This window comes from Glandiceps talaboti, chromosome 5, assembly GCF_964340395.1.
Source record: "Glandiceps talaboti chromosome 5, keGlaTala1.1, whole genome shotgun sequence".
Classification (NCBI taxonomy): domain Eukaryota; kingdom Metazoa; phylum Hemichordata; class Enteropneusta; family Spengelidae; genus Glandiceps; species Glandiceps talaboti.
In genome coordinates this window covers 2,336,178-2,363,217 of record NC_135553.1, presented here as the reverse complement: position 1 = coordinate 2,363,217, position 27,040 = coordinate 2,336,178, and the positions used below count along the sequence as shown (strand labels likewise).

General features: G+C 36.4%; 1 protein-coding gene across 1 annotated transcript; it reads right to left on the bottom strand.

Annotated features, from left to right (window-relative positions):
- Nucleotides 1-830: 830 nt before the first annotated feature.
- LOC144435325 (heparan sulfate glucosamine 3-O-sulfotransferase 6-like) lies at nt 831-26,236 on the bottom strand. The gene is made up of 2 exons (XM_078123920.1): nt 25,164-26,236; nt 831-2,275 (listed from the first exon to the last, which is right to left on the bottom strand). The coding sequence occupies exons 1-2, from the start codon at nt 25,760-25,762 to the stop codon at nt 1,642-1,644; spliced, it is 1,233 nt and encodes a 410-aa protein (XP_077980046.1). The 5' UTR covers nt 25,763-26,236; the 3' UTR covers nt 831-1,641.
- Nucleotides 26,237-27,040: the final 804 nt, after the last annotated feature.

The window sequence follows — 27,040 nt, the reverse complement described above, 5'->3', positions numbered from 1 at the left end:
CACTGGTCATTCTGTTTCAAGAAAGGTGTCTAAGGGTGTAAATACAAATATCATGTCCTCTATGAATACATAATTACTGGGGTGATTGCTCTGCACGCTGATGAACATTGTGCTTTACATATCCCCTAAATATTTTGTTAATTTTTCGGAAAAGTTTCAATATATATTATGATGTTAATACATGTCTATTGTTTGGTGACAATGTTAACAAAATGGCCTCTGTATGACAATGGCAATGAGGAAAAGTTGAAACACTGAAGTGTTACTAGGACTGACCCTTTAGTGTTGGTGGTAATCATTCTCTTTTGCTATACTGGGTGTTAACCCCAAAAGTCAAAACTGTAAATCCAGAATGAAGTCTTAAAGCATTTTGATATAGACTGAAGCACATGTAGCATATCACATGACACTTTGTGATAGTAAACCTTGTGGTGAAGAAAGGGGATATTGTTACAAAATTAATACTTAAATGATATCAAAAATGGGACACTTTGCTGACTTTCCCTTTTTTTCGCTATTTATACAAGTTGTATCAGGTCACATTTTTCTCTCTGCATGGTAGACTCCAAAGATGCAACAAGAAGTTGCACTTGAATAAACCTCAACAAAGAAGCCATGCCTTTTTTTGAAGCTTTTGTATTTGTATGTTTGCAGGTTATTCATGAATGCCTCATTCAACTAAACAAGAGTACACACCACAGCAACAACATTGACTTTGATTGTTGGATTACAGATATAGTGTATACTTTTGGGTATGGATCACACATTTTTTCTTTTACAGTCTTAAGAACCCCCACCCCCCACCCCCCCCACCCCACCCCAAACCACAGACATTTCAAACTCTTCAGTGTAAATCCAATCCCCAAACTTCCACTCTTATTAATCCTCCACCTCGTGTATTTTTTTGCCCTTTTCTTTCAGTCTTATTCCTGATCACATATTTCTCATCTATGACATTCGTTTCTTTCAGTCTTGCAACCTCTCCTCCTCCAACAATATTTCACTCCTTGCCCAAAACACTTTTTTTTGGGTCAGATTTACACCCTCCTTTGACAACTCTTCCCCAAACTTTCAAAGTAAAACAAGGGTAAGCATGTATGTTTGCAAGAACCAAACCCACATAAAATTTCCTTTTGTAAGAACAGTAACTCAACCCTGATATAAACCAAGGTAGGAAGACCACAGATTCCATGAACTTTCCCCCCAAATGCCCAATTAAAGTAACTCAATAAAATAACTCGATACTCTGTACATTGAGCAAACACTGCTTTTTCCATCAATGTTATTTTCTTTTCTTTTTTTGAGATTGCAAGTAACATAAATAGTCTTACACTGTTAAAAATACAAATACCCGTAATAGCTAAGGCAGGATTATTCCTCCCAGAGAGAGAAGAAGAAATACTGTTAGTATCACCTTGGTCTTCCTTCTCTTCAATACCAATTATAAATTAAGACAAAGGTTGTTGCACTGTCTATTTCATCCCCAACAATTCAAGTTTTGAAAATAGATAATCTTTGTACAGTAAGTTTTCTTGAATCTTGGACCGTTTGGCAGTAAGACTTGGATGAAATGATGTGGAAAGGTCCCGAAAAAAAAAAATTCCCTGCATAGTTCCATCACAAAGACACACCAAGAGAACATCACCTGAAATCGTAAGTTCCATCATCCCAGTGAAAGTTCACTCCAGTTAGTTGGTAGAATTTGGCATTAAAAGGTCGATAGAAATCCCTGAGTCTTTTGACGATACTTGGTTCTATAGCAGGGTGAGTTCTACCTTTCGTTTTACCAAGACAGTGGGCATTAGTGTTATCTTCCCTCTTCAAACAAGGGAATCCTTTAGTTTGATTGTAATAGAAATTCTTCTCACTGATTGTTGTCCTCAAATCAAGGAAACTCTGTACTTTCATCAACTCCATGGCAGGATTTCGAATCAGCTCCTCTCCATTTATAAAATGGAAAGTAGAACGAGGGAAATATTGTAACCATCTTTCAAAATGTTTTGCATATGCTCCAATGCGTATTGCACCCCATGATGTGTCCACAACACCTGATGCATTCCTCACAAAAGCAAGTTTTTCAAATTCTTTAGTTTCTCGTTTACTTGCAGTCTGAGTATAGTCTGAAATGGCACGAGTTACGGGATCCCGTACAACTACAAGTAATTTAACATCTTTAGACATATTATAGATTCTCCTTGGTACATCTGGTGCTATGAAGTAACCAGGTGTTTTTTCCAGCGTTACCTGGCCATCAATTGTCATTGGCATTTGTTGTCTGTTGAAAAAGAAAAAGAGAAAGAAAATAAATCATTAAAGAACAATATTTTCATCTTTTCACCATACAGTAACTTATCATAAACCACACGTTTACACAATATGATGTACAATATGTACTAGGGTTTGGACTACAATGTTTACCCTGCGTGGAGTTCACTATAATATATCATAACACCATCTGCATGTATTATCATTTTTTACTGATGGGTATGGATTGGTGACTATTTAACAAATGTGATGACCCTCCCCCACCCTCCTGACTTTGGTTTTTGTCTATAACAGAGTTTACAGTGAAATATTACATCACCATTGGTACATGTTGGCTCAATCTCATACAATACTGGAGACAATCCTGACAAATCAGCTAAGTTTTATGTCTGTGCAGGTGAACTTATGCAAATTGAACTGCACTATGGTAGAAGAAGTCCACTTGTCTACAGTTAAAGTCTTTACTGATACCAATGTTTTGATCTCACACAGGAGGTCTTCTTCAAAGCCTAAAAGACAATGCCTTGAAGAAGACTCTCCTGTGTCAGGTTGAAACATCGATTGTAATACAGACTTTAACCACAGACAAGTGGACTTTTCTCACAAACTCATGTTAATCTGTTCTGAGTTCATGTCTCCAAATTGGTGAAACCTATTTGTTATTGGACTGACTGCGTAGTTCTATTACCATAGTTATAGAGAAGATGAGAAAGACACAAAGAGATATAATTGTGTTAGTTTTGAGTTCTATAATAGGTCATCACTACAATTGTTCTATTTATACAATTACAGTATAATTTTATTTGTATTAATCTAATGATGATATGAGTGTTATTCAAGGCATCACGGTTTTTATAAAGTTAGCCAAGCCCTACTACACATGCTATAATGGAAACTTGAAACAATGATGCTGGACAATCAGAATGCTACCTCTAGTCAACTGCAATGTATATTTAGTGTCATGACATTTGATGAAGCTATCATCCATGTAAATCTAAATTTACATCGATTCCATTACTACGTATTTTTATCAGCAGTTTTTATTTCTCTGGTCTCAATAAAGAACTTCAGGAGACATTCTCTCCACCTTTATCTACATCTTCTGTACACAACATACAATATGGCTTGGGGGTATGTAGAAAATGTTATTTTTTCATTTCTCCATTCTGGTATAGTAAGCATCTGGGAGAAGGTGGAGGAGAAAAGTGATTTCTTCTGATTGAACTAAGAGCTGGTATAACATTTTTGTTGATAATATCTGATTTACCATTATGCTTAGTGCCTATCAGTCCTTCGTTTTCCTTTCCAACAGGAATTCTTGTCTCTACTCTACTAAAGGTTGCTACTTTAATATATATCAGACCAAAAACAAGTACAGGAAAAAGTTCAGAGATCAGAGTGAACCTATTAAACAGAAACAATAAATGACTCATACCATACAGGTACAAAGTACGAAGCAGTTTCGATCACCTCAATATGCCATTTCTAGTCTTTCCTAGTGTGTTTGTTCATGTTCCATGCAAATAGTACCCGATAAGAGAAAACTAACAATGGTATAGTCTACCCTGAACCGTTAGGGAACAAGAAGCAATTGGTCTGTTTGTATTTTAAAAATCCAACTTTTCATTTTACCATGCTGTTTGATAATATTTTGTTAACAGGTCAGGTCCAGACACAATAGCAGCACCACTACTGGTGTACACTGAGTAATTGCTCATTAACTGACTACCTACTTTCACCAAAATTTTCACATGCAATATAATATGCCTCTGTCAAATCTCATTATCTTGATTTCATATTCAAAATTAATCAATGGAGGGCGAAAGAAAACCATGCAAATGGAAATGATGTTACTCCAACTTGGTATAAAAGCTCTCCACAAAATTTGCAATCTATTGTCTAGTATCAAAGGTGTTTTTGGTATTCAACTGAAAATGCAGAACATAGCTGTAAGGCATGGTTGAATGGCCCAAAAAGAGGTCTTTCATCGCCTGTACAATAGCAATGTTTTGAATGAAGCAAATTCCAGTCAGAATCTACAGTCACTGTGCAACCAACAATTCGTGTTATCAACACCACCCAGTCAATGTTTTACTACTTAGCAGCACAGATTAAACACTTTCGTTCTTAAAAACGCCATGGAAAAGCCCCAGATAAACCTCGAGTATGGAAAGTAGATCTGGTGACAGTCACTCATTATAAAGACATTGAGTCCGGCTGATAAGCAGTGCTTGGCTCAATGAGAACAACAGTAAGTGGCTGCTAATGACCTTCCTGTCAGAAAGACATGCTGTCAGCCCGTCTTAGATGAAACTGACAGGAACCAGAATCCGGTGATTAAAACAAAATCACTACCTTAACAATGGGAAAACAAACCATCAATAGTCCCCCTACTTACAATTCAATTTCAAGAAGTAGGAGTCGACACAGACAACTCAACACCTGGGCAACTGTTTTTAGTTTTTTTTTCTTCTGAAAGGTGTGTAGGAATTGAAGGAATTTTCACTTAGGAATTCTTTTTATGGAGTCAATGTAATTGAGTGGTCACAGAACTGAACAGGTAGACTCTATCAACTGTAAATATAAACTGTTTCCCTGTGACTTTATTGGATTTGGAAGGTCAAAGTTCACACACCTCTTTTTGCATACATAACTGTATAACCCTCTTCAAGTGACAACATAATCCACAAATATTTTTCTAAACTTTCTGAGGAATTCTTTTCTACTGAAATCCATTACTACAATATTCAACATGCTCGCAAATTTCTAAAGTAAATAATGCCTTTGTAACTTTTTGTGATGGTGACTTTATAAGTCAAATTTGTTGTAGTTGGCATTGTATGCTGTTGTTTTTTGTCTGGTGTGTGTGTGTTGGTTTATACGCATCTTCTTGCAACAGGTTTCAATGAGAGACCAGTGCACTGAAATGAAGTCAGAATATTAAAGATGAAAAAAAGATACTTTTAAAATATCGGTGCTATTCTGTGCTACAGACTACAGTGGTACATGTACATGGAAAATTTAAACTTACTTGAAGAACAGGTTCAAAAGTGGGCACCAGCCAAGGTCTAAATGGATATTTTTTCTAAGTTACTGTTGTTTCAAGTACTACTACTTACTTTATAGTGAAATACATTTTATCATAACTAGTTACAGTGGTGATCTTTAGCATCACATTTTGGAAAACTCAATGACTGATTTTTAGTGTCAACTTTATCTTTAATAACATGAACATAGAGAAACTGTCAACTAGGGTGATTTCACATATTACTGCAAGGTGAGTTTTATGAGTGTATGCCATATCTATCTATCTATCTATACTTCTATTGATAAATCTATGTATTTATTTTGGGTGCCTCAAGTTGGACTCCGTAACTGTGAATCACAGTAACCATCTATCTGTCTATCTATCTATATATCTATCTATCTATCTATCTATCTATTGATAAATCTATACATTTATTTAGGTGTCTCATGTTGGACTCTGTAACTGTGAATCACAGTAACCATCTATCTATCTATCTATCTATCTATCTATCTATCTATCTATCTATCTATCTATCTATCTATCTATCTATCTATTGATTGATAAATCTATGTATTTATTTTGGGTGCCTCAAGTTGGACTCCGTAACTGTGAATCACAGTAACCATGTAATAATTAACTGTAAGGTACACAAAGAAAGGTAAAATGTTTCATAAAATATGTACTATAAGTAATCAAGAGTTTATGTTTTGGGCCATGAGAGGATTCTGATTACAGAATGGTCATTATCACATGACCATACAAGCCTGTACTTCAGACATGTCCTTCTCTTGCCAAATCCCAACAAAGCCTGGCCTTTGCTAGTGGTAATTTACATTAATTAAGGTACAGTGAGAAAAAAGCATAAATTCTTAATTGGCCTTAAATTTTTTCTGCTGTGAAATGTCATCAACAAGGTGATTATGAACCCATCTCAGTAGATATGATCAGCCAATCACAAAGGGCTAGATTTCATGATGGACATAGATGGATTTAATGGGGTTCAGACATCGCAGTGTGAAATCATTTTCGGTTTGAAAATAGCCATTACAGTGAAAGGCCAGGCGTTGCAGGGAATGGCGAGAGTAAAAATCACCACATGACTGAAATCTGGGCTAATCTCTCATATGCATCTTTCCTAAGCAAACGGAATATTCAATACAGCTGTTTTATTAAAATAGCATTTGTTGTTCACTGAGTGAAGGATGAAGAGAGTGTAAACCTTCCACTATGGTGAATAACTTGGGAAGACAAACATGGAACAGATGACAGACAGAAATAATGTATGGGTACTATTATTGACTTCAGAATACACTTTGCTGTAGAGCGATGCTCTCACTAATTCCTGTCTGTCAATCAGTTTAACTGTACACAAATTGAGTAGAAAATGATGATGGTTAACTTCAATCTCATCACATTGTTTATTCATGAATCTAGCTTTTCACAGAAGTTGAAATTAGGCTAGTTATACACAGCTCTGTTCTTACAGTTAATGGGGTGGGAAATAATAATGGTAAATTGCAATCTCATTTCATTTTTAATTCATGACTTAAATGTCAACACTGAGGTTGAAAATACAACTACTCAGCAAAGCTGACTCCATCCTTGTCATATGAAATCGGGTCACAACTAGCTATACAGCAAAATTGACAGTTTGTCTTACACCACTGTACCATGATAGTGACTAAGTTTCCTTTGTTCCCTGTTCTTGTATTTTGTGGGATGGAATTGCTCCAAGTTACTTTTCGCTAGCCAGAGACTGTCTTCGTGCTACTATCTCAAGAACTTCTCCATAGGTGAAGAGCTGTTTGAGATAGGAATATCAAGAAAAGTCTCTGGTGTTACTTATAGATGGGGCACAGGAATAAGAAAGTGAGACAAAACTTGGAAATGGCATTTGGACATGGGAATCACTGTTAGTTGATCTGAGGGGCACAGCCAATGTCACCGGTTTCAATATTAAAGCAGAGCAGATGAGCAGACAGTGTGGAGACAATCCGGACTGCTGATATAATTCATTCTTCATATTTGACAGATCTGACAGGCAGACAAAAGGGTGCGAGTTTGTCAGCAATGTCTTATATATGATGGATAGATTGTGAGGAGTCAGACATGCACTTATTTCCTTGCTTTACATGAATAGAGCAGATGGGCAGACAATCAGGGGGGGGGGGGGGGGTAACCGTTGGTTTTGATTGACACAACTGGTGGAGAGAATTAAAAGAAGACAAAAGTTTGTTGTCAAATACCGTACAATGTCATGCCCATGATAGGTAGAGAGAGAGACAAGTTAGACTGAAATCCATGCTGTGATGTTCTACAGAATAAAGCAAAATTTCATTGAGTGAACATTGAGCTCCGGCTGCTATGGACAGACAGACAGACAGACAGACAGACACAAAACTTATCATTGGCTCCAATCACCACAGGTGGGCAGACAAGAGATGCGGTGACCTTTAATGCTTAGCTCATAAGTTTTGATTGATGGGTAGACTAAAGACAGGCCTTAATTTGAATTGAGATATTATGCAATGCCATGGCTGTGAGGGGGCAAGACAGATACAAAAGGTGTTTACCGGTGCTATTATTGATATTAATGAGGGTAGTATAGGTTGAGAGAAAGGAGGATGAAGTCATCACATACAATACTGTGGGGTACAGCGACCATCAAGAATGAGTGAAGTGGAAACCAGCTGTACAGTGGTAGCAGATAACGGCAGACACAAAGGTATCACTGATTTCAATGAGAATAACAGATGGAGGGACAGAGGACAACAAACCTTCCGAAGGATTTGATTGGGCTCAATTTGCCTGGATAGATGGACAGACCTACATGTAGATGAGACAAATCCTATCGTTTTGGGATCAACAGCACAAACATGTACGTGAAGAAATCAAATACAATCATATCTGTTGTTCTCAGATAAAAAGTATTCTAAGCCCTCGTTGCTTGTTTGAAGGGTGCCGAGATTGATATACAGAACAACTGACTGATGTATAACAGATTTTTCACACTGGTATACAGAACATGGCCGTGTTGATGGTATAACAAGGATACCTTAGTTTGACATCCAAGTCGTAATGCAATACCTATTGCATTTTTGTGCATTCTACATGTTTCGAGCTCACTTCAACAGCTGTTCAGTTAGTTTATCCGGAACACTTCATCCTCGACTACATTTCTTCAATACAAAAGCAAGATTGTGAAGAGTTTTCCACTTAACATAACCTGGTATGAATACATGTACATGTAAAGATATATATATGAATGGGTGTACAGTGCATAACAACTGGCCGGACCTTCCATAATCCACACGGGGCTGAATTCATGAAATAAACACAATCAGTAATTACTGACAGCTATAAATATAACTTGTAAGATTATGGTTTATATTTGACTGCATAATACAATACACTGGACTCTTAAATCGTGAAACTTAAAGAACCTTCAGTTTACGATGTCAAAATAGCATTTTTTAATGCAGTCCTGTCTGCACAAAGCTAGCCTTGAATCCATGTCATGTGGTTACTGTGCTCTCATGTTTCCCCTACCACGCCTGGCATTTTGCTGTAACTGTCTTATATTCAAACCGAAAATCGGATTACAATTCGCTGCAGTGATATTGAATATGGTAAGCATGATTCCATTGTACAGTTCAACCCTCTGAGTTGGTTCTAATGTCACAGGGCGACTCTATCGAGCCTGTTTTCTGACCATAGCTTCAGCAATAGATTACACTATAAAATGCTAGGTGTGGTAGGGGGAAAGTAAAAGCAAATTCCTCACATGACTGGATTCTCTGGATTCTACATTAGCGCAGAGCAGATATGAACAGGTAGCCAGCAAAATGCCAGGCGTGGCACTGTTTGGGGAAAAGTGAAAGTAAAGTCCTCAAATGACTGTACTCTAGGCTAACGCAGAGCAGATGTGAACAGGTAGCCAGCAAAATGCCAGGCGTGGCACTGGTTGGGGAAAAGTGAAAGCAAAGTCCTCAAATGACTGTACTCTAGGCTAACGCAGAGCAGATGTGAACAGGTAGCCAGCAAATTGCCAGGCGTGGCACTGGTTGGGAAAAGTAAAAGGAAAGTCCTCAAACGACTGTACTCTAGGCTAGCGTAGAGCAGATGTGGGAAAAAACTGAAACATTGATATATACCATCCAGACCTCATAAACAACATTATCTTCCCCTCCAGATGAAATAATTAATAGACAACCTACATTGTACCTTCCGGAAAGGCAATATATTTTTCATCTAATGAGAACAATGGCCTGTCCTTTGTCTGACTGCTACAGAGAACTGGATGGGAGCAGTAAATGTTAATAAAAGAGTTAAAATGCACCTTTTTTGTTATTTTCACTAAGTATAACCTAAAGGTGCTTTGTTTTATTTTCTATGCCGTGAAGACCTCCACGATATAATACCAGAGTACATTTTGTATTTTATATAAACTGTAATATCAGACGGGATCAGTCATAAGCTAAACAGCATGTTTTGCTTCGGAGACAAAGTCTCTTTCGTACTTGTACTAACAAGAAATAAATTAAAATCATGATCCTAATGCTGCAGTTATTGCATCTATGTTGGCCATTATTCATGTCAGAAACCATAATTGCAATTTTTTCCTGCCTGACAAAGCCTTTACAGAGGATGGCCATTGATTCAGTGTCTTTCCCTGTGGCTAGGATCAGGGAATGGATACAGTAACTGACTGTATTGTTGTTGTCTAACTCCCACACTGTCTTCCCTAAATGCCATGTGTTAAATGTGAAGTATAGCCCTAATACTCACAGTGCAGTATTTCAATTTTTCAACACATAAGTGTACACATTATGGGTGCGTTTGTTATTTACCCCCAAGTGCCATTTAGATTTTGCAACACCACAGCTTTTCTTTATGAGCAATTTATAAAGAGCACATACCCCCTAAACCCATGTGACTGAGGTACAATGTATTTTGTTTTTTCAACATACCCTGGTAGTAATTTTTGTGTACATGTACCAAATGTCTAAAATCTATCTCCCTTCTCAACATCTCTGGTGTAGCATTTCAATATTTCAAGACTGCAGCACTGGATATGTGCACAGGCAGTTTTATCGATCTATAATGTCTACCACCTATCATGATGTGAAAATGCATTTATAAATGTCCAATGGGGCCCCACCTCCTTGGTTTTTTCAAACATTGAGCACTCAGTCCTCTTAACAGCTTCATTTTAAATTTTCATCACAGGCTTAGCATAGTTTTCTGGTGTATCTGTACATGATGTCTCAAATTTATCTCTGACACAAACCTGTCTACAGGCACTGGCTTGGTTTTGCCTTTTGTCTTCCACGAACTAACATTAGAAATGTGAATGCCCCATCTAAATCTAAAACTGGCCATTCAACCCTCCTGCCATGAGTGTCACATATAAAACCAGTGTCTGTTGATTAGCCATTCAACCAGTTACCACATATAATTGTAATGACAGAAGAGTGAATGACATGGAACTAATTAATATAAGCCAATGTCTATACACTGGCCATCAACCCTAAATATGGTTTTAATGTTAGGTGTAAATGCTACATATAAACCAGTGTCTGAGGTCTGGCCATCAACCCTAAATATGGTTTTAATGTTAGATGTGAATGCTACATATAAACCAGTGTCTGAGGTCTGGCCATCAACCCTAAATATGGTTTTAATGTTAGATGTGAATGCTACATATAAACCAGTGTCTGAGGTCTGGCCATCAACCCTAAATATGGTTTTAATGTTAGGTGTAAATGCTACATATAAACCAGTGTCTGAGGTCTGGCCATCAACCCTAAATATGGTTTTAATGTTAGATGTGAATGCCACATATAAACCAGTGTCTGAGGTCTGGCCATCAACCCTAAATATGGTTTTAATGTTAGGTGTGAATGCCACATATAAACCAGTGTCTGAGGTCTGGCCATTCAACCCTAAATACAGTTTTAATGTTAGATGTGAATGCCACATATAAACCAGTGTCTGAGGTCTGGCCATCAACCCTAAATATGGTTTTAATGTTAGGTGTAAATGCTACATATAAACCAGTGTCTGAGGTCTGTCCATTCAACCCTAAATACAGTTTTAATGTTAGATGTGAATGCCACATATAAACTAGTGTCTGAGGTGTGGCCATTCAACCTTAAATACAGTTTTAATGTTAGATGTAAATGCCACATATAAACCAGTGTCTGAGGTCTGGCCATTCAACCCTAAATACAGTTTTAATGTTAGATGTGAATGCCACATATAAACCAGTGTCTGAGGTCTGGCCATTCAACCCTAAATACTGTTTTAATGTTAGATGTGAATGCCACATATAAACCAGTGTCTGAGGTCTGGCCATTCAACCCTAAATACAGTTTTAATGTTAGATGTGAATGCCACATATAAACCAGTGTCTGAGGTCTGGCCATTCAACCCTAAATACTGTTTTAATGTTAGATGTGAATGCCACATATAAACCAGTGTCTGAGGTCTGGCCATTCAACCCTAAATACTGTTTTAATGTTAGATGTGAATGCCACATATAAACCAGTGTCTGAGGTCTGGCCATTCAACCCTAAATACAGTTTTAATGTTAGATGTGAATGCCACATATAAACCAGTGTCTGAGGTCTGGCCATTCAACCCTAAATACTGTTTTAATGTTAGATGTGAATGCCACATATAAACCAGTGTCTGAGGTCTGGCCATTCAACTCTAAATACTGTTTTAATGTTAGATGTGAATGCCACATATAAACCAGTGTCTGAGGTCTGGCCATTCAACCCTAAATTACAGTTTTAATGTTAGATGTGAATGCCACATATAAACCAGTGTCTGAGGTCTGGCCATTCAACCCTAAATACTGTTTTAATGTTAGATGTGAATGCCACATATAAACCAGTGTCTGAGGTCTGGCCATTCAACCCTAAATACAGTTTTAATGTTAGATGTGAATGCCACATATAAACCAGTGTCTGAGGTCTGGCCATTCAACCCTAAATACAGTTTTAATGTTAGATGTGAATGCCACATATAAACCAGTGTCTGAGGTCTGGCCATTCAACCCTAAATACTGTTTTATGTTAGAAAGAGGAATGCCACATATAAACCAGTGTCTGAGGTCTGGCCATTCAACCCTAAATACTGTTTTATGTTAGATGTGAATGCCACATATAAACCAGTGTCTGAGGTCTGGCCATTCAACCCTAAATACAGTTTTAATGTTAGATGTAAATGCTACATATAAACCAGTGTCTGAGGTCTGGCCATTCAACCCTAAATACAGTTTTAATGTTAGATGTAAATGCTACATATAAACCAGTGTCTGAGGTCTGGCCATTCAACCCTAAATACTGTTTTAATGTTAGATGTGAATGCCACATATAAACCAGTGTCTGAGGTCTGGCCATTCAACCCTAAATACTGTTTTAATGTTAGATGTGAATGCCACATATAAACCAGTGTCTGAGGTCTGGCCATTCAACCCTAAATACTGTTTTAATGTTAGATGTGAATGCCACATATAAACCAGTGTCTGAGGTCTGGCCATTCAACCCTAAATACTGCTTTGTGTTAGAAAGAGGAATGCCACATATAAACCAGTGTCTGAGGTCTGGCCATTCAACCCTAAATACAGTTTTAATGTTAGATGTGAATGCCACATATAAACCAGTGTCTGAGGTCTGGCCATTCAACTCTAAATACTGCTTTGTGTTAGAAAGAGGAATGCCACATATAAACCAGTGTCTGAGGTCTGGCCATTCAACCCTAAATACAGTTTTAATGTTAGATGTGAATGCCACATATAAACCAGTGTCTGAGGTCTGGCCATTCAACCCTAAATACTGCTTTGTGTTAGAAAGAGGAATGCCACATATAAACCAGTGTCTGAGGTCTGGCCATTCAACCCTAAATACAGTTTTAATGTTAGATGTGAATGCCACATATAAACCAGTGTCTGAGGTCTGGCCATTCAACCCTAAATACAGTTTTAATGTTAGATGTGAATGCCACATATAAACCAGTGTCTGAGGTCTGGCCATTCAACCCTAAATACTGTTTTAATGTTAGATGTGAATGCCACATATAAACCAGTGTCTGAGGTCTGGCCATTCAACCCTAAATACTGTTTTAATGTTAGATGTGAATGCCACATATAAACCAGTGTCTGAGGTCTGGCCATTCAACCCTAAATACTGCTTTGTGTTAGAAAGAGGAATGCCACATATAAACCAGTGTCTGAGGTCTGGCCATTCAACCCTAAATACAGTTTTAATGTTAGATGTGAATGCCACATATAAACCAGTGTCTGAGGTCTGGCCATTCAACCCTAAATACTGTTTTAATGTTAGATGTGAATGCCACATATAAACCAGTGTCTGAGGTCTGGCCATTCAACCCTAAATATGGTTTTAATGTTAGGTGTAAATGCCACATATAAACCAGTGTCTGAGGTCTGGCCATTCAACCCTAAATACTGTTTTATGTTAGAAAGAGGAATGCCACATATAAACCAGTGTCAGAGGTCTGGCCATTCAACTCTAAATACTGTTTTAATGTTAGATGTGAATGCCACATATAAACCAGTGTCTGAGGTCTGGCCATTCAACCCTAAATACTGTTTTATGTTAGAAAGAGGAATGCCACATATAAACCAGTGTCTGAGGTCTGGCCATTCAACTCTAAATACAGTTTTAATGTTAGATGTGAATGCCACATATAAACCAGTGTCTGAGGTCTGGCCATTCAACCCTAAATACAGTTTTATGTTAGAAAGAGGAATGCCACATATAAACCAGTGTCTGAGGTCTGGCCATTCAACCCTAAATACTGCTTTGTGTTAGAAAGAGGAATGCCACATATAGTATATAAGCTAGCGTCTGTAGACTGGCCATGTAGATGTACATGTATCTAATTCTCAGTACTAATTTTAATATTTCAATAGAGAAGCTTACTTCCTAGTACTGTATATGTATAATGTCAAGGACATACTTCTCTAACCTCCTACACACAGTCATTATCAGGGTTTTTTTTATGAAAACTTAGATTTGGTGTCTATGCACAATACATATGGACTTTATTCAGTAATTTTAGCCACTGGCTCATACTACATTTGTATACTAGTAATTTGAGAATGAAAATACCCCAAAAATATACATTGACTTAAATGTACGCGTTGTAATTTGGGTATGATTTTTTCAATCAGATAACCAACAATATATTCACTTAATATTGTTAAAATACCAATAATTCAACAATGTATATGACATGTAACTTAGTCAATTATTTTACCTATAAGTAGAATAGTAAATTCATTTTGTGTGCAGATTTTTGGGTGTGGACCCAAACATAAATTTGATTGGATAATACATTGCACCATACCATGTGTAATGCTACACAAACATGTTTACCCACTGATTAATCCAAACTGGGATATTACGATTAATTAAGCCATTATATTTCACAAAAATAATTACAAAAAAAATGTTCTAGTTGTAGCTGGTACAGCCAGAAGTATTAATTAGTCTGGATGCCAACGTGGTATCGAATCAATTTAACATCTCAGTAAAGAGAGATCTTGAGATTCACTGAAAGACAGCACTGGACTATAAGTACTGTATAAATATATTTTCTGTCATTTTGACCATGGGCCATATCATACAATTTGAGACTGAAAAAAAATACAAGAAATATACAAACACAATACTGTGAACATCTTCCATTCCATTTTACCCTCAAAGGTTTTCAATGTTTCATATTGTCAAGTTTCCATGTGTATGTATCATTGTATGTCAGCCAGTTACCCCAAATATATTACTGACCCCTCAAGCTACTGAACAAATGCAGCTCTGACCCCAACATAATTTTTGCAAATATAAGTTTTTTGTGTGTGACAATATGGAATAATAACTGTACATGGTATGTTTCTGACCCCTATGCAATATTTAGTTTTTCAATATAACATCCATCTAACCTTTCAGTGTATATTCACAATAATATTCATCCCTTTAATCTAACCCTGAGTGCAGGATTTGAATTTCTCAACACTTCAGCTTTTCCAGATATATATATAAGCTTTTCACAGACAAAACAGGATATCTAATGCATAGCTACTGTCACCAGTCTGTGGAGTCAAATATCGAACATTTGGGAAAACAAAGTATGTAATTTTTTATGCTATGACTCCCTTCCTGTCTTGGCATAGTAAGAAACACAGTGATATCTCTGCATTATATATATGTATTACGATATCAAATGTATAAATGATTTTTCACTCTATACAAAATAAAAGATATTCAACTTTAATACTATTATTTAAAACATTCAGTCTATGCAATATGTAAGTCTAAAAATTCCTACTTTAATCGTAATATTCTGAAGTGCTAGTACTAGTACTACATGCATCATAAAATTTCAATATATTTGTGACTACTGCTAAATGGGTACCATAAACCTCAATATATTTTGCCATGCAAAAACATGATTGTACATGTATATACCACAAAGCTGCAGGTATTCTGAATTCTGCATGTTTTTCTAAATATACCAGCATATTTTGCAGTGCTAAATATACCACAAAACTCCATATATTCAGCATATTTTGCAGTGCTAAATATACCACAAAACTCCATATATTCAGCACATTTTGCAGTGCTAAATATACATGTACCACAACACTCCATATATTCAGCATATTTGTCAGTGCTAAATATACTACAAAACTCCATATAATCAGCATATTTTGCAGTGCTAAATATACCATAAAACTCCAGATAATCAGCGTATTTGTCAGTGTTAGAAAAGATGGCAGCTTATTATTACAAATACTATGTGACTGATTGCCAATCATTTGCACTACACAGATAAAAGCCAACAACTAATATTTCCTGTCATCAGAATTTATCATCCTACCATGTAATAATAATCATCTACTTATTTCATCTTCTAAATTTTTAGTTATCATATTTTAGCAAATTAGATTGAGGGTGATAATGTTTTATGATGCAAACCATCATTTCTGTACAAGAGATAAAACCTGTCACACATATAACACGGCAAGCAAGCATGTATGTAGCGTTCTCTATACACTATATTTATCTCTCAAGTATACAGCACATCATGATAATTGTCTGTAGACTGACTTTCACTCAGTTGTCTGCGATTTCACAGCACGTTACATTAAAAATACAACACATCCCAAGTACACCGACATCTAAATGACTAAATGTCACAATTTTTTCAAAAAAAAGTCAAATATATTTATTAATACGATATATCTTACACAATAGACAGTGTCTACTGTTTTGAGAATTAGGCAGTGTTATAAAATCAAGGTGTCAACATATTGTGTGACAAATCAAAATTTTCTCTTAGAATTTGAATATTACATAACATGTACAATGCTGTATAATAGGGAGTGGTATATATGATGTATGGCTTAATCATGTATTGTTCTGTAGTAATTTCCTTTGGGTTTTAGAGTTAAAGGACAAATAAGCCATACTACACGAAGTTAATTTCCCCGAGCACCAGTACAATGTACATGTTTTTCTGTGTATATATATTGCATGATATCCCTACAGCATAGCTTTTTTCATAACTGCGTAACAGGTTGAGATCGGATCATTTTCTGTAATAATATAGGATTGGCCTTTTATGTCGATGAACGGACACACACTAGAAGAGTCATTTAATTTACTGACTAATTAACGGATACATGTAAAAGTCTTACAGGTTCACTGTATCTTACATATTTCTTCCTGTTATTTATGATCATGTTGGTTGTTTACAGGGTCTCTACCTATGCATATGAAAATTGATGAAATATATCAAGTTGCGAGCTCATTAGTGTTTTGCAAACCTTTTAACTTCAACCAAATCATTAAGTGTAGCCCAGTAATCCAATCCAACTCAGTATATGAACAATAAGCAGCGTTCAAGTAGTTAATTATAGGCAAACTGTATTACTTGATATAAGATATCTGTATAAATCCGTACATACAGTATCAGTAAAAAATATATACACGCAATAACCTGAAGTCATCGCAAATCGCACTAATACGTACTTATTCTCATATGACACAGGTATCAAATGTTCAGTTCATTTCAATGCACTGAATCTAAATAGTATGCAGTTAATTAGAAGCAAATTAAGCTGATATACGATATCAGTAAATATGAACATTTTATGGATCTTCACAAATTGCGCTAATACTACTTCCAGTTGTCTCAAGTATAAACTGATATATCAAATGTTTTAGTTCAATTCAGTGGTAAACCTAAACAGTGTGCAATATACGCACACGCACTATCAACATATCGTATTACTTCATTCATCAGTCAATCCCTACATATTCAATTGCTAGAAGACACACTATAACCCCAGATCTTCAAGAATTGCACTAATAGTATTATACTCAATATGTATAAACACATGTAAAATAGCATATAAAATGTTTCAGTTCATTTCAATCCCTGAATCTAAGCACCGAATAGTATGCATGTAGTTATCAGATAAATTATTAGACTTTAGAATTAGATACAATTTATCAGTAGATACATGTATAGTATCAACCTAATGTCTTTCCATGAAACATGAATACTTACAATTACACAAGTCATACATTTTACAAATCTACATTTTAATAAGCTCCAAAACCAAACAGCCAACAGTTCGTTACAATGTTAGTAATTAACCAATCTTATTAATATCTGATGTGGTGAATATAATTTAATTATTTAGTTACTTCTATTTCTTTCCTTCATTATCATTTGTTTTAGATTTGTTGTTCTGGGAAGCAGTACCTGTGGAAAGATGGCACTTCCTCCTGGAACAACAAAATCAAAACAAACACCAATACATGGAGAAAACAGAAGTATACATGTATATTCACAACATCATATTTTCAATCAGATTGGTAGTTAGCATCTTATCACATGTAACATTTGATACAAAGTAATGGGCAAATCTGTCGATGTTGTTACTCCAAACAGTAGCTAGTGTCTTCTCCCAATAAAATAAACCAACATACACTGTCAAAAGTATGATATTAAATGTTTTATTTCATAATGAAGTCTCAAAAATCACCAGAATGATGCAAGACGGAAGTACTAGTAGTTAATATCATATCACCTGTATAAACTAAAGATAACAGCAAATCCATAGGTGTTGGTGTGAGTGGCAGAGTACTAGCGTCATCGTGACATATGACTAGTGTCTTCGTGCCCAACAATGATACAAACTTTAAGTTTACCTTCCACTTCTATAAACTGACATCCGAAAGTGTTTACATTTATCTGCTCCTTTATTTATTTATTTACTCAATAACCCAACTGACAAAACAACCATCTTAAGGAGGAAGGTAAACACACAGCTAGAAATTGAATAGTTGATCTGACAAACTGCTTCAGTGTGGCCAAGGAAAGTGGACCAGTATGACATGGAATGTTTAAGTGACACTGTTAACCTGCTCCTATCCATCTCTATTTAGAACTTAATACTATAGATTTATGACTTGATGCCAGCTGTTCCTCGTTTTTCATGTTAGTCAGGCAGCATCTGTCATTCATGAATCAACTATGTATATCAAGTACACCATTAAACACATCTCTACCATGCTTTGGACCCCAACGACTTTTTTTCGGTTTCATCAAGCAACAATTTACAAGGTATACAACTCGAAGAGTTCAGGAGGTCAAGACTGGAATAGCGTTGAAAATTACATTTTGCAGGTTGGTGGTATCTATGATATGTATCAAAGGCCTTGACATCTTTTTATTGCTGAATTTGTCTATGTGTGAACATACCTTTGAAATTTCACAGAAATTACAGATGAATTAATCAATAAAAAGACATGAATGAATGTCAGGAATTATTTATACAATTGGATATAAAAATGGAATTTCATATAGTAATTCATATCTTTCCGACACTGAATAATAATTAATTCCATTCTCATTTGTCACAGACCTGTAAGCCTGTCATTCCCTATCTCTGTTGCATTATTCAGAAAATGTGAATATAACATTTTTGTTGATTTCAGACTTTTGTCAGGAAGGAAATCTACCGTCACACTGCACCATATGCCAAAACCTCACTTCTATAATTAGAAGCCTATCAGATGGTTTGTGATTTCTCACCTCCAGGCCAAAAAGTGGCTTTTGAAAGAAATCAGCACCTGTGCCTGCAAGATGACTTGCTTGAAAAGATTTTACGATGGATGACGCATCCCAGGATGCACCATACCATAAACTACAAAGTGATTACAATTGAACACATCAAATGAGTGGGCCAAGTACTGTATTATTATTAATATCAAATGAATCTTCAATATTGTTATGATAGGGTACGTTTTACACATTTCATGGCAACACCAGTCTATGGCTGACATTTTGGTATTTCGTTATCAGTGATCTGAAGTAGTGAAAATATCAATTGACAAGCTTTGCAACAAGTAAACAGATGATACAGCAGGGATACTGACAAGAAATTACAACGCATGAGTTACATTATTTCAGTATCTTTACTGTTGGATGAATTTGGCTGTCATTGCGGGCTCATTCATCCTACAGCAAAGATAGTAAATGCTAAAGTTACATAAATACTTTGATACAAGTGAATACTGTAACTGGAAAACTTGATTAAATATCAACTCATTTGTCCTCTGTGATGACAAACCATCTATAAATAAATGATTGACTGATAAAACTAACCTTAATACTTACAAGTAACTAACAACCTCATAATGGATAAATACATGACAGAGAAATCACTTCCCCAATTTACAGGAACACCACATGTAGTTGTGTTGTTCCATACCTCTAGAAACACTGATATGAAGTTGTCATAACATTTACATGGAACACATTGCTCACAACAGGACATTTTACATGTATATTCCCACTCACAGCATGTAGAACACCACAGCAACCTAAGGATTCAAGGCTATCATAAACCAACATTACTTGTTTCCAGATATGGCACAGTTTCCATACCTATACTTGGTTTTATGCTTCACCTTAGAGGTAAGCTAACTTAGATAGGCCATTATCAGAATCCCAACATTGTGTTTTTATGGCCTAGGCATTTGTATTGAACCACATTTTCATCATAACACTATTCTTGTACAAAATGTGCGGTCAAATTCATTACTTGACAATGTAGATAGTTAAACCACCATCATCCAAGGTTGACAGAAAGAGAACACTCCAAGCCAACAGGGTGTAGTATCAAAATATCTTCTGTCTTTCTTATTCAACATCACCAAGCCAACACCAAAGCACACAGAAACTATTCCCAGGGTCAGCAATATAACCAAGGATATTAGTTTTTGAATACACATGTCTGACAAATATATTTAGAGGTATTAAAATCCATCCAATGAATTTAATAACAATCTTTATTTTATTCATCCAAATAAATTCGGAATTTGTTGAATGGTCGCAGCAAGAGCAGCACCCTGGTGTTGAAGAAGCAAGAGGAAACCGGAGTGGGGGGGGGGGGGGGGGGGAGACATACACATACAAAATCAAAGAACCTGTGAAGTGAAGGTGTTCAGTATTTAGTATATCTTTACATTTATTTCAGGCTAAGTTAGGACTGTCGATTGCTGACTTCTAATTAATATACCAGTTTGAAAATTTACCACCAGGTTTGGGTTTGTCTGAGAAGCTAACAAAATTTCATTTTCTGTAGATGCAGATGTTGATGCTTTTGAATCCCATCTGGTACAATCTACAGTTTCTTTACCATATTTACGAGGTATACTAAAATTGCAAACATCATGTGATTTTGACAAAAGTATGAGTGTCCGGAAATTAAAGTATAATGCCTTATATGGGTATACTGATGCACAACATTTTGGATAATGTCATCTACGTTGGACTTTAAGTTCTCCTAAAACTGGTGAAAGTAGTTTGTACTTGAAATTAATCTGCCATCCTGTCACCATCCTGTCACTATACACTGACTACTCATGTAATGCATATGATCATGCTATCTTTTTATCTCCATAGTGCATGTCAAGTTATGTTGTGAGCATCAGACCTGGTTAAATTTCAAATCAAACCCAGCCAACCAGGCGGGTTCAAACCCACACTGCAGCGGTAAGAGGCATACGAGATAAACTGCTCGGAATGAATTATGAACTAAGAGGAACGGGCCCGGGTACAGGTGCATAAAGGGAAACTTTCAAGTCACAAGATCTGTAACTTGAAATCACACAGTGTAGACACCATAACTTTCGTAACAACCACTAACTTAGTTCAAAGTGACATCAGTTCACATTAGGGTTCCTTCATCATATGGCTTCACAACTCCAACATTTTCCCAATCTTTGAATACAGTTTGAATATAAAACTAAACAGCTACACTTTTCTTACATTCCTTGGTTGCCCTACATTTAATTTTATGTTTACTGTAATTTTGGTAAAATTTATCTCAGAAAGTTACAGCCTCCAACACAATATGTAATATAGGTTAAAATCAAAATGTAAAAAAAACTTTTCAAGATTTGCACACTCTCTCTCTTTAACCCAAGTTCTAGACATTTACAAACCCTTCACGATGTAATACTATCTCTGTACCACCCTAAAGAACACTTGATGCTATATATCATGGGACTGCCATTTTATGAATTTTTCAGGGGAATTAAGTAGCGTTTTATGGAAGAAACTTGAAGACTGTCATTCCCATAAGAGACTCTTCAAAGTTAAAATAACTGATGTCTTTATTTCATCACGCATGATTTGTAGTTTTCAATGACTTCAGAGTTTATGCATGACTCCATCTCCCCCAGCAAGTACGAAGCTGATCTACACTTAATGACAAACAACTTAGGACGGAAATGAGAAAAATAGCTTCAAGGTTTTTCACACCAAGGGTTTGTACTATTTTCAAATATATCAACGCAAAGTTTTGTTTAAGTTATCAGTTAACAAAACTAAAATTAAGTTTTGAATAGGTTGTTTCAGTTTCAGAGGGAAGTACACGAAATTGTAGAGCAGACAAATCTGTAGTCTTTTCAAGTTTGACCCAGGGAACAACCATGTGTAGAATTAGTGGTACAAAAACTTTACCTTCAATGGTGAAAGTACATAGGTTTTGGTATGTCATTCTATTTCAGTGTTGTTCACTCCATTCTATAGCACTGCATGTCTGTATTCTAAACTTTCTATTCATAATATTCCACAGGGTACTTGTATATTCTTTCCTTTAAGAAGGGTGTTATTTACAGAAATATGTTAAGTAGCAATGCCTTCTATAGATTGTATAGACAAACACTGACAATACAAAAAAAAGAAAGACTTCAACTTCTGTGCTCAGATTTGCTTGTCAGGAAGTGGCCATTTTTGGTGTTCCTCAATGGTGCATGACAACACACAGCACTACACTACTCCTAGCATTGGGGTTCATTGTGTGCCTGCTTGGGTGACACTCCATCAGGACTGAGCATTTAAATACTGACAAGTGGAAATTATTCACTGCCTGATAAACTAAATGACTGACAATAATACACTCTGACTCAATACGGAAAGACATCCACTACTAGAGTCATCAGGAATGGGTCAAAAGTCGGAATATAATGTGTCAAGTGATGATGTTTGTTTTCACAGACTGGCATACCATCAGAAGTTCTCAACATTTGAGATCAAATGTAAGACAGGTTAGGGGGTGCTAGCACACTGACATGACCACTGACCAGTTTATCATTTGTGGCACTTTTGTCTGCCTGCCATAAATTCAACCACACTTTACAGTACTACTACATGTACCTCTACTTGAGTTTTCACTCTTTTAGCAACAGTCTAGCCAGCAAACAGATTTTTATGGTATCAATCATATTTCAAAAGGGTGCAGTCAGACAAAAACTTCACACCCAACTTTTGAATCCAATGACATTTTAATCCCTACATGACAACTGATTAGTAGTCACAAAATAGAAATGGGGTTCTCCAGTGACAAATTATTCTACTGTGTACATCTTGTGTACTGAAGGGCATGTTGTGCTATCTACTTCACAGTCCAGTATCAACCAGCATCACAAAACCAAGATTTTCACATTGTATTAAAATCTCGACCCGGTCCCGGTGAAGAAACGATTGAACTGCCTGTAACTTATACAACTTTCTAACTATTCTACATAAAACGTGACACAGCCAGCAGTCACTGACTTAACTCTGGTACCGCTGTAAGTAAACACAACTGACTGCAATGTTTGAGTTGTTTGTTAGGACAGTTAGCCTGATTTTTTTGTTAAGGGTGGATTTGGTGTATTTAGTTTGTGTACATTACTGAGCTGTGCATACAATGTTACCTTCATAAAAATCCAATTGTGGTCCTTCACCTATCACACACCTCACTTCTATCAATATTTATTAATACAAGTTTTAGGCTATTTGTGAAAGTAATAAAGCCATTTACACCTAGACAAGACATTTGCACCTTACTTAGATTATTTGGAAAGGAAAGCCATAGATATACACAAACCATAGAAACTGAAAAATGTTAGAGGTCCAGCACACCTGAACAACAAGAACACCATAAGTTATGCATGTAGGTTGCTGGTTTTGTGGTCATTTGTTTACTTAGTGACTAATTCACAATTTTTTATCTCTTCAAGCAAAATCAATGAACTAGCTCACACAATGGATGTGAATGCCAAGGTCATGGGTCACAAGCTGGCTTATACCTATACTACACTTTGTAAACAGCATTACATCAGCACAACAGCTGTGATTTCGTGAAGAAATCATGCTATAAACCCTTCACTATATCACAAAATACAACAAAAGATTTGACATTACAGCATGACATGTAGTATGTTTCCTATCTAAGTCTACCATTATTTGATGTCACAGCTGTACTGGTATCATGTAAACACTTAAGAATCCTATAATTTTCAATTTTATTGATAAATGGTCAAAATAAACAAGTCTTTGAGGAAACAAACAACCCTAACAAATAAAATTTACAAATCACATACATACATCCAATGCAGGAAATGACCTGGCAACTCCCCCCAACAAAATCCCCTTTTCAGTGACAATAACAAGCTCAGAAACAGAATTTTCCTTCAACCTTTATTTACAAATTTCAAACTTTTTCTTTTTTATACTTCAATTCAACACAATATCTTTCCTATTTTCTCTATTTACCCATTCTTTGCTTGTGCTTCACCTCTTTTCTAATTTCGTATATACAAGAGTTGATTGATGTGGCGTTTTATCTCATCCCACCTTGAACATTGATTAACAAGAACTTTATTTTCTCTGGGGTGTTTTATTATTTCAGGATGTAACGTAAATAAATGGCCCAATTAAAATTCTTGAGAAATGATGATAAAAGGAAAGGAACGACATGTATTATATAATCATGAGCACACAGAGCGTTGCTACAATGTACATGCGTATTTTCCTATTGGTTTTGATAAAAACGGGCTAGCAAATACCTTTTCATTTGAACAAAAGATAGACAAATATTTTTCTTGTCAATCAACACATCCATGTGATTTTAGCATACCAAGAAAATGCAAATAATATATTTCTCTTTCGAGTTTTTAAATGTGGCTACACGAGTGACGTGGACTGACAACAATTTCGAAGAATTTAGCTGTACCATGGACCAATTTCCTCTCCTGACATCAGTAAGTTTTGTTTTGTACGTCAACAATCAAAACTTACCGGATAATAAACTTGTTTTGGTCAACTGTCACAATTTATACGAGAAGGTCGTTAGTAGGTGTAATAATAAACGGTGCAAACTGTGTCTACTAATATCTTTGACTCGAAAGTCGTGAAAATACTTAGATAGGTGTCACTTTTGCACACCGCCAATTACATCGACACTATGAGTGTACTGTACTATGCTTACCTGTACCAATCCAATCCGAGATTATAGTACCTGTCGAAAAAATGAACTTCAGGTCCTGAAGCTCTAACGTCTGGGTGTAAGCGCATAAATTCTAGTAGAGCTCTCGTTCCGCACTTTTTAACACCAATAATGATTGCTTGAGGGAGTTTTCGTGACATGGTTAGTATTTTGTTAGTGCCATTGCTGGGACCAACGTTGTTGATCACAATGTGATCACGTTCATGTTCTCTCCGTTCGTCATTATCATCATATTTTTCGAAGTCTCTATCCGTATCTTCTTCGTCGTCTTCTTCAGGCCACTTTTGCCCATTTTCGTCATTTTCATCGCTGTATACCCTAGTGTCCATGCCCAACTGTCCTTTGGGGTCATGGCGCCGTTCCTGTTGTATTGCAGAGTCTCTTTCGAAACCTGTGCCTTCGGCAGCGTTGAATTCAAGACGTCGTTGAGCTTCAACACTGTGAGTTTGCACAACATCCTGACAACAAGCAAATACCATGTAAAGCAAATAACTGCATACACTCACGAAAAATATGATTGATACGAGCAAACGTCGTTTTCTACAACGCTTAACGAGATGTAGGCCCATCGCTTCTAACATGTCATTAGGCCACTGTCCACACCGGTACACGTTTACGTTGTATTTTTTCGAAGCTGAACATGCAACAATATACTCCACAGTTTTGGCGCTATTTCCCTCACTGTCCTTCTATACTACATTCAGTATTCACCCTCAGTCTCGAATAAATTCCAAGAAGCACCATTGCCGAAGTAAATGTTATGCTTGTATCTGTTTGTAGCGCACCAAAGATACGCCTGGGTCCGTCCATCGGTTTTTACGCTATGAGTGGTAACCTCTGCTCACTTCACAATGACCTATTTTGTAACGCTAGTTTTGATTGGTCGATAACCATTCGATGACATCTTTGTTTTTACTTTAGGGAGTCATTTACTTCCACGTGACTGACTTCTCAACTACTTCCAATTAAATTCTACTTCTAGTCGCACCCTTGAAATGTACTGTATCGATGAGTGTCCAACGTGATCCAACGAAGAAAGACTAAACACCGGTGAATAGAAGCAGCAACAGGAGTCACATATTTACTGTAGAAGGTACGATCGTACACTAGTATGAGATGAGCAGGTGGGCCGGCTTGTATTGTGGCTGTTCCATTTAGTAGTTATATCCCCGCGTTGATAAATTAATCAACCGACTTCCCCGCCTACACATCGCTCTACCCTTTGATCTTGTACTCTTTGATCACATTGTATCAGACAAAATGTCTGAGCTATGGGGAAAAAGTTCCCACAGCTGATAATATGATATAGGCCTACATGATTGTTGTAATTTCAATACACATAAGGTGACGTACAGTATATACCCCCCTCATTTTCAACTTTTCAACGCCATTGAACCGATGACTGTCTTGTGGAAACCCTTTAGTCTTTCCTATCAGCCAGCAGCACTAACAAGTCTGATAGAGCTGAACAACACGACGTATCTTACAGTCTATTTAACTGGATGATGCCGTCATCAAGTTATACTCGAATTTCGCACAAAAAACACACCTCGTGATTGTACCACACTCCATTAGATATCACGTTTTCTTTAGAATACATTCATGTAGGAAGCTAGTTGTAGCATAGTCTTGCTGCTAGACGTTCGGGCTTTCTTCCGATACGATAAGTGAACGAAGTACGTATTGAGGGCTTGATGTTCGGTCGTGTATCTTATTGTATCGTAAGAACATCCGAGGTTTAGCAGCTAGACTAGTTTTAGAAGGGTTCTTTCGCCAACGTCTTTGTAGCACCCAACGCTGAAGTCACTTAAATACGCGAAAAAGTTCATTTATAATTTGAATTTGTGTTCTACGACTGT

Excerpts from the sequence above, each read along its gene's own strand:
- LOC144435325 (XM_078123920.1), bottom strand. The coding sequence starts at position 25,762 with ATGTTAGAAGCGATGGGCCTACATCTCGTTAAGCGTTGTAGAAAACGA. Across the intron at positions 2,276-25,163 it reads CTCGGATTGGATTGGTACAG|ACAACAAATGCCAATGACAA; the intron begins GTAAGCATAGTA and ends CTTTTTCAACAG.